Source organism: Xiphias gladius, chromosome 2 (genome assembly GCF_016859285.1).
Source record: "Xiphias gladius isolate SHS-SW01 ecotype Sanya breed wild chromosome 2, ASM1685928v1, whole genome shotgun sequence".
NCBI classification, from domain to species: domain Eukaryota; kingdom Metazoa; phylum Chordata; class Actinopteri; order Istiophoriformes; family Xiphiidae; genus Xiphias; species Xiphias gladius.
Window position 1 is genome coordinate 10,170,479 of NC_053401.1, and position 9,990 is coordinate 10,180,468.

Sequence of the window (9,990 nt, forward strand, 5' to 3'; positions counted from 1 at the left end):
TGACCTCAGTTAACTTAACAGAAATACAGCAGAATGTTTTTGTTGAGCAAACAGGCACAAATAGACAGGACCTGGTGTGCATTTGCTGTTATTGGTTTGCTGTGGTCGGTCACTCAAACACAGTACATACTCCACTCCCATACATAGGGACAAGACTAACACTTGGATAATATTTGCCTGGTTTTCAGTATGGTGGTTCATTTGGTATTAGCATTTTTACAACCTAAATGTGGTACAGAGGGAGAATAGAGAGAGAAAAAGAGACGGAGAGACAGGCTCAAAGAGTGCAATTGGAGGGAGAGGGAGTGGGGGAGACTAAGATGGGTTGAATAAGCCGTTTGTTTGTCCCACTGCTGTCCTCACTGGCCTTGCCTGGTGTTTGGTGCCTGGTATCCAGGGTAATTTCCTTTCATAACGTCCACTGCTATCCGTGCATTGGCATTTTCACTGCAGTAGGGGCAACACTTGGTGCGCGATTGTGTGTGTGTGCTTGCTTGGTTGCTTGATCGCTACGGGTCTTATTATGCAGGGAGTGGGGAAGGCAGAGAGAGGGGAGCAGGGCCGAGACATCGACCTGACATCGCTGAGATCCACCATGCCAGCCAGCGGCCCTCTGCAGGTTAGTGCGACCAAAAAGACTGAGAACACTGTGTGAAAAAGAGGGGGAGACAGGGAGAGAGACAGAGTCAGGTAAGGCCAGAAAGAGAAAGATAGCAAGAGAGAAAAACAAAGAAGAAAGAAAAATGCAAAGGGTCAATTTGGACTATACTGCAGTATCTCTCTTTCTGTTCAGCAGTGGCCTCTCCAACCTCTCTCTCTTCCTTTCTGTTTCCCCTTCTTTCTCAGTCCCTGTTCCCTTCAGTCTTTCATCTCACCTTCTCTCCTTCTTGGTTGATTTGTGACTCTGAATCACTGCTCCTGTCTTAGCTTTGCCACAGAGTTGTGGTATGTCCCGCCTAAGTGAGAGCTGAGGATCAGAGGGTTGCTGTGTGGCTCTCTGGGTTAGGCTGAGTGTCTGTACTCTATTCTGCTACCCTGAGATCCTGATCGCAACATCCATCAAATATCAATTAGGGCCTGGGTGCAAGGGCTAATAAAGTCCCCTAATGTAGCTACAGGTCAACAGAGCAGGTACTCACTAATGCCAAGAAAAAGAGGTCAAGTTAGGGCTGGGGACCTGATTTTTTTTTTTTTTTTTGAGAAGATGCTTTTCTGAACAGCCTGTTTTTCTTTCTTTAACGTATCCATTTTAGGGTATATTTGTTTAATTTTAAAGGAATCTATCATTATTTATTTTGAGTTGAATTTTGTTTGATGTGGTTCCAAGCAGTTTTGCACTTGTTTTTCAAATAATCTTCTGACTCATCATTCACTACAGTTAAGGTATGCAGAGAGCCTCCTAAACACCACTGCCCCCCCCCAACAACCAGACACACACACACACACACACACACACACACACACACACACACACACACACACACACACACACACACACACACACTCCCTGGTGTCTGTCGCCATTCATCTTCTGTATCAGTGTCAGGGCTAGCGGTGTTCCTGCCCATCAACCAGCAGGGCTATCAGTTACTGGTATATTTAGCTACATAGTCTCCAGTGAACAAAGTGCTATTACTCAAGACAAGCTCGGTGTGTGTACGTATGTGCCCTAAAAAAAGTGTGAGTCAGTATATGTGGGTGTGAGAAAGTGACAGATGTGGGAGAAAAAGTATACTCAGTTGGAATATGCATATATATAAATATACCATATCCTTCAGGACCATTCATGATCACATAATCACTGTACCTTAAAGATGCTATGTATAATTATTTTAGATTAAAACATTAAGAAATTAACTAAAATTATCAACAGATTGTTAAGAAATAACAGTTTTGATGTTCTGTCAAAGACGCCTCTGTATCGTGTTGCTATTGAGATATCTACTGAAGTTAGCGTGCTAATCATCTAGCTCCGGCCTGTCCCGTCTCGTTATACAACTTTGTACCTCAAGAGGTGATAGTGAGTCACTTTAGCATCCAGTCTGCCCTCAGTCCAACGTGAGAGGATGAAGAAGGAGCGCTGCCCAGAGGCCAAGACACCATGTATGGCAGCAAAGAAAAGAAGCGATTGAAGCAAAACAAATGTTAGCATTAGCGTTGCTTTCCACCGCTGGAAATAGCTCTTGACCAGTAAAGGAATGAAGTTTGATGCTGAACTGTTAATGTTTCTTCTAGAATGGCAAATAAACAGCTGGTAATGATAATGTTGGCTATGTAGCGATAGCAAAAATGTACATATAGCACCTTTTAAAGTGTTGTGGGTGAAATGAATCCTAAACCAAAAAGCATCGTGCTGTCCTTTTCAAATTTTGCCCACTCAGTACTGTTGGTGAGCAAAGTCGAATGAATATGATATTTCTTCCTGTATATTGGATAATGTGCTTTTTGCTTTCTTTTGGCTGTTTTATCCTGTACTATTTCCACATTTACACCTTTGTAAATGCATTAAGATAATAGCTAGTTCATTGCACATTGGTCAGGCATGCAAAGACAGTAAATGTGCTTTGTTGCAGTGCCTACTGCTTTCTAATAAGTGCTACATTGAAACTTAATATAGATCTTCCAAAATCAGGCAAATTTTCACCAAAAAGTGTCTTCACTCTTCCTGCTCATTAGATGAAGGTCATCTCACAGTGCAGTTGTGAATTTTATCCAGTGCTGCTCAGTAAAAGTCTTATGTAAGCAGGATGTCAGTTTTAGTCGAACGTTATGAATTTATGTAGCAGCAAAAATATGGTTGTTTACCTGCATGCTAACCACCTCTAAATTTACCAGTCATGAATGCAGGCTCTGTCCATTTATTTACCCCCCCCAAAAAAAAAAACCACACACACACACACACACACACACACACACACACACACACACACACACACACACACACACACACACACACACACACTATGTTCTCATGAGTCATAGTATAGTATACCTGTAATGCTGCGGGTAATGTTGCAAAATTTGATCTGTCGAAAGCCCGCAGTGTTTGTAATGTACACAGCTAAGTGCAAACAGGGATTACTGTAACCACAGCCCGCTGTTACTGTAGCTGAAGCAGAGGCCTGGTGTATATTTTCACAGCAAGAATTAAAGTGCCTAACTTGATTGTGAATGACGATAAGGGCCACCACAACTCTTGGCAGAGCCTGAGGCCTTGCACCCTTAAGCACTGATAAGCTGAGAACCTACGGCACCATTTGGCTTAGAATGTAAACGTTAACATCCAATGTAAACGTTAACATCCACAGATCCTTGCCACATCTATTCATTTCAACCCTGGTTGCCTATTCGTATGTTAACAGATGTTTGGAGAGAAATGTGTGATCCTCAGAAAAGAAATGAGCATATGTATGTGCATGTGTGCGGGTGTGTAAGTAAGCGCATGTGTTTAAGAAATCGCGTCAGCATGTTACACATCCAATACGTCAAGGCCAGCTCACACTAGTAGTATCACTACATTATGCATCTCATATGTTTTTGCCCTGTTGTGTTAACAACTATACTTAACAGTTAAGATGCAACAGATGTAGTGGTGTATTATATGTTACAGGAGCCAGTGACAAGGTGAAAAGAATTATGAAATCGAGATTTTCCTTTAGAATTCCAGCTATATACTTACTTGGATTTACTTACATTCTGAAACCTTTTTGCACAATAATCAATTGTCATTTATAGCCATTGTTACACATGGCTCATTCATGTAATCATATGGTATGACTTCCTGTACTTGAAAATACTGCAGCCAATCCTTATTTGATCTTGATGGCTTCACATGTGATCTCTTTTTGCAATTTCAATATACTTTGTCGGTAGCAGAAACAACCATGTTGGTCGACAAAAAACCCTTTCACCACCGGAGCTATTCTGGAGCTTTCGATTGTATCACATGATCTTCCAGAGCCATTGGAGTTGCCCAGTTGTCTCATGGTGAGATGGTTTTGTCAACTGTTGTTTACAAAGGCACACACAAACCCTCAATCTCAGCCCTTAAGCCAAAATGGACGAGAAGTCCTTAAAATGTTCAGGAAAAAATGGAAATACAAACATCCATATTTGTATGACAGCTGGGCATACTTCATCTGCTGAAGAAGACCGAGTGATATGATCAAGAGCTTCAGAGTGGAGTTGACCAAGTGCCAATTTTGTTTTTGACAACTGTTGTTTCCATGATCCAGAATGAACCTAAAGTCTCAACCATACTGATGTTTTTTTCCCTTGAATTATGGACTGAATCATTTATTAAGATTTATGAAGAGATTTGTTATTTTGTTGTTATTAAATGACCAAAACATCATGTTCCATAAAGTTTTCACACCCAGATATCTTGGGAATTTAGAGTATAATACTGAGTTGTCGGTGTCAGTCAACAACCCCATTAAATCCTTAACATACTATGGTTATTTTATTCAGTGTACCTTAGATGTTTTTTCGTGCTCAGTAAATCACATGTTTTGTCTAAAAGACCTAAACCTAAAATGCCTGGACTTACCCTCTAAGTCCTATTGGGATATGAGCTGACTTTATATAATCTGCTGTCAGATAAAACCCTTGTATGTCTAACAGTCACACAGGACTTTAAGTACTTTTTGATGCTTTTGGATTTCTACGCGATCTGCTCGATTTTGAATGGGTTTCACAGTCTCTGAGTTCACGACATTTTCTCACCCTCCAGGCATAATAGACTCAACATGGCTTCAAATCAAGTCCAAAGGGAGGCGTGTAATTTACTGAAATTGGATTTATGAGGTTTTCATGCAGCATCTGTGTGAAGCTGCCATGATGAATCTATTTCTATGGTGTGAAGGCTTTACACCTCGAAGTCACTCTCTATGTATAGAGCACAGCAACAGGGCACTGAGCACCAACACAGAATTAGTAGGAATCACACAGCTTCTCCAAGCATCCAAGCAGTTGTCATGTTTCAGAGACAGAGGAGAATTAATGAGATTATTGGCTAAATGGTACTATACAATAAAAGAATACCTCTTATCTTTAATAGCTGTTTGTGGACTACACCTTTGAGACTACTTCCAATAATTAATAAAGTGTATTAGCCTAGAAGCAGACAATAACAACCGTCATCTGGTGTAAATGGTCACCATTTAATGTACTTTTCTTATACTTTTCAACCTATAGACATCAGTGCAGTAGGTGATATTCTCTATTTTTTTTTAATGTCAACAAATTCCAGAAGAGACCAAAACTATCCATGCATTAGTCTCTCAATGCTTTCCAAGGCTGTCTGTGGCCCAGTCATTCCCAATGAACACATGAATCTTTAGAATAGATCAAAAATATATAATTTCATTTTTTTTTTTTAAATTTAAATTTCGGAAATGCCTGAGAACTGTAGTTGTTTACTCATACAAGAGCAAGTAATGGGATTATATTTGGCCGTTTGTTGTGCTAGTAATTTATGATAGCAGGACAGTTGTGAGGTCGTCTTGAAATAAACTACAGTGCCCATCTTCATGGTAATGAAGGAACATGTCACCCAATGCAACGATGTGGCTCACTGGTTATTGGTTTTCAGACAAAACTGAAGGTCTAAGGCACAGAAGGTCAAGATATAGCAGGCTTTGGATACAGAGACAATACTTGTAAATAGGATTCATTTATTGTTGGTTTTGGTCTTCACCCTGGATATGTTGACAATGAGAAAAAATATAAATAAAATAAATGATTTAAAAATGATGATTTGATGTAACTTTTCTCTGTTTCTTTTTTTTGCGTACATTCTTGAAACCTGGCTCGGGTGCTGGAGTAATAGCTGTGAGAATGGGTATGTTATTGAGTCTCGAAAACTCAAGACTGTGGTCATCCACCCAGAACCAACCCTCTCCACACCCGCTCTTTATGTTGTACAGTTGTAAAGCTGTCTTTCCATTGCATCCTAAAGGTGCATTCAAACAGAACACAAAGTGAATAGGCATTGGAGTGCATGCTAAGTCAGTGACAGGACCAAAATGATGATGCTAACTAAGAAGGAGAGAATCTTTGTTCTTGTGTTCTCAGAGGATGGTAGCCTGGCCACGTTTTTTTGGTCACTTTTTTTTTTTTTTTACAATCGTAAAAGAAACTTTCCACATGCTTAAGGCTCGCTAGCTCACTCAGACTGGTCCAACTGACGCTTGACTTCAGGAACTCCACGATGTACCCAACAGTTCTGCATAGCATTCAGGTCTTAATGGCAGCTAGGGCGTGAAGCTAAAAACCGAAGCTGAAATCACAGCAACCCTACAAGCATGACAGTTATATTTCAGAGGAGTGCAAAGTCGTTTGTTGGATGTGAAGAAGCATGAACTGGCCATCGAGTGACTTTGGCAGATGCCAGAAGGGCAGGGCAACTTTAGGGCAGATCTTGCACGTCACTTACAGTAAATATACCAACAAAAATAATAATCATACTAATCCCCACGATCAAAATAATACTGTAGGTCTAGATCTGTTGTAATGATGGCAGTAACTGTAATTGTATTCTCAGGTGTTGTTCTTCCCGTATCTTTTCCTGGATAACAAGTTGTTTACCAGAATAGTTTTTCTTTTATCCATTTGCTTTTAATGTCTGGTGCTATGTGTCCCTCCATAGCCACTGTCCTTCTTGGCTCCTTCCGACTTCTCTCACCTCCCAGAATACATAGCTGCCTTTCTTTGACATTACATTTGTGTGTGCGTGTGTGTGTGTGTGTGTGTGTGTGTGTGTGTGTGTGTGTGTGTGTGTATGTGTGTGTGCCCGCACTTGTGTGTGTAACCCCTTCTTGGCCCCTACACGGCAAATGTCACATTCTGAGTGTGGGTGTGAAGTACGAGAAAGTGTATGTGTTTGTTTGTGTGTGCATGCGCGTGTGATTCCGGGAACCTTCATCCGAGACCCAGCTGAGTCTCATCTTTAAATATCTGTGTGTAATAGGTGTGCAACGTAAAATTTTTCTTGTGTGTCTAATCTATGGAACACGTGTTTTTTTTTTTGGCTCTGTGTGTGTCATTATCCGCCTTTATATGTTTTGACAGAAACAAAATATATGCTATTCCATTCAACAAAGTTACCTAGGAAGAAATTTAGTGTAATGAGGGACTGGTGTGTGACCACATCAGAATGTGAATGGAGCAATCAGATGCCAAAGTGCTTTCCAAGCATTTTGGGTTCATTCCCACCAGAGTTTAGAGCTGTCCACTTTACTGTAGATCATCTGCTTTCTGTACACGCTTAAACTGTTATACACCTGCAAGGGCCCTTGCTCAAGGGCATCCCAGTGGTAGAAACGAGGAATGAGGAAGAGGTGAGTGCTATCCTTTCATTTCCCGGCCCAGATTTATCCTCCTGGTCCGAGAATCTAGCCCTTGACCTTTTTGCTCACCAGCCAGCTTCTCCGTCCTGTAGTGCCATGTGTGAAGGGCACCTCCGTGAGGTCATTTCCACATCCGTGAAGATAAATATTAAAGCGTTGCATGAGTGTCTGAATTTTTTTATCTACATTTATTTGATTCTGACCATTTTCTAAAAGTTTGTCGTCATAAAATCATAAAAAATTCTTACATGTTCCCTACATCAGCCTCTTTTAGCTTTTAATGCCACCATCTGGGAGAAGGTGTGGTTGAATGGAAAGATCGTTATGCAAAACACAACCAATGAAATATCTGGTTCCCAGGCGGATTCCTCAAATATTTGTTGTTTTCATCCTGCAGCTGTCTGACAACAGAATCACAAAGATATGCCAGTGTCAACACTTTGTATTGTGCAATTGCCTATACTGTAACATAGCTGCTACAGTGAGTGGCACTTCAACTGTGTTTGTGAGAGACAGACAATCAGACAGTGGAAAGCTCTGTTTTCCTCATTTACATCTACATTTTGGTGGTAGAAATGTGAATATATCCCAAAACAACAACACTTCATATTGTTATTTTTTCTGCCTTCTCTCCCACTTTTTTTCGCTTTGTTTTACACGCTACCTCCAGTTCTTTTTTCTCTTTCTTCTTCATACATTCCTCCTCATTGTCTTCTCTATTTTCTCGATCACCCTATTCCTCTTCCGTGTCTCTCTGTTCCCCGTCTTCCTCTGTCCAGGGGGCAATGTGTGTTTGTTTTTCATTTCTGGGAGGAAATGACAGCTGACTCGGCTCGAATCTGAAACAGTTTTACAGGACTAGCGCCTAATTCGCTGCCATGTGTGTGCGTGTGTGTGCAGAAATGTGAAAAGATTTTTGGATGGTGCGTGTGCAAAAACAAAAAAAGCCAAGATGAGTGAGACCAGATGAAACTTTAGATCCTACCAGATATAAACAATTAGATTATCACACAGACACTCACACACAGACCGGTCCCTCTGTCCCCTGCTCTCTCTTTCCAAAACCCGCAATTATATTGTCACAGAGTGAAACATAGCAGATATAAAATGCTAGTATTCTCGTCACAGACACACAAGTCGGCTCCTTTACATCCACTTGAGTAGTAATTAAAATCTTTACTCCTATATTTAACATTCTTTTCAACCAGGGAAAGAGCCATTCTGGACTCTGCATGATATATTACATAAAGACATTGTTTGTCGTATTTACTAAGTGGTCATCCGTAAAACCTTGAGGTGATTATCATACTCAAAATAAATCACTTGCTGCAGCGTTAGGCCAAGAGTGCTGGGTCACACTTTTGTTCCTCATCCACTTCATCCAGCCATATTTGCCAAGAAAGGGCGGGAAACCCCCCTTTCCAGTACTGGGGCTCCCCGGCTGGGACACCATAACTCACAACACTAACTCACACATGCAGACACACACACACACACACATACAGATGTACATAAATTACAAATGCACACCAGATATATAAATTCAAGTTCACTGTATGTCAGTCTGTATCTCTGTATACACCCAAATCTAATTAAACAACATTGAACTGTTTAATGGTTTTCCTTAGAATTCATCAGGATTTTTTTATTTTCAGAGAACTGCCTATTGCTTGTCAACTGCCCATATAATACAGCTACATTTGACTGCAGTGGTTTGAGTCGCCGTACACTTCATTTGAAACTGTAACTCATGGAGGTGCTGTGCTTGGACAGTAGCCCAACCCATGCAGAGACGCGGCCACACGCATGTGGCCGCACGTCTGGGGGAAAGGATGCATATAAAAATAGGCATCAAAGTCATAAACATGCACGGCTTCATAAACATATACGACGCTTAAGAGGCTGTGTGTGGTGACTGGCATGTAGAAATCAAGAAAAAAAAAAAAAGTCATTGGCCGACAAACAGAGACACAAACACACACAGAATCTGACCTCCTGTGTTTGTTGATAAAACGCGTTGCTGTGCAGCGGGCTGCTGGCCTGTATGGAGGATTTGAGTGTGTTTATGTTAATTGAGGGGTGATCTAAAGGTAAATACAGACCTCTCTCTATCTCTGTTTTCCTTCCCTCCGGCACGGTGTTAGGTCATCGGATAAGACGGAGTGTGTGTGTGGGAAAGAACCCAGGCCTGTGTGGGTTTACAAGTGTGTGTATGTATAAACTGTCCGATTGACATATGTACAGTATATGTTTGTGAATATGTAAAAACGTGGCTTGTGTGGCTGCCAGCGTGTGTGTGCATGTATGTGGAAGTGTGTGCGGATATGCATCATTGATTATGTGCCTGCATGCCTGCGGTGCGTGCAGAACCCAACACAATGGTTTCAAAGAGATGAAAATCTTCGTATTGGGCTGTCTAGAGTGTTCTAATGTAACAATGTAAACATCATAAAATACTACTTTATAGCTGCTCTAATCAATATTTTTATATTGCAAAAGATGACTGCATAAAGTAATGTTAAAGGACACAAAATGACTGCAAAGAGATGCAAAACGATCAGCGATGCAAAACCACCAAAAAGAGACATAAATGACCAAAAAACAGATGCAAAACTACCACAAAGCGGCGCAAAACGATCAA

General features: G+C 40.9%; 1 protein-coding gene across 1 annotated transcript in view; it reads left to right on the forward strand.

Annotated features, from left to right (window-relative positions):
• The first annotated feature begins 523 nt into the window (after nucleotides 1–523).
• Nucleotides 524–9,990, forward strand: part of LOC120802359 (ninjurin-2-like) — a 30,322-nt gene continuing 20,855 nt past the window's right edge. Inside the window, exon 1 of the mRNA XM_040150092.1 lies at nucleotides 524–619. Within this exon, the coding sequence (XP_040006026.1) occupies nucleotides 524–619 (96 nt within the window). The remainder of the gene's footprint in view (nucleotides 620–9,990) is intronic.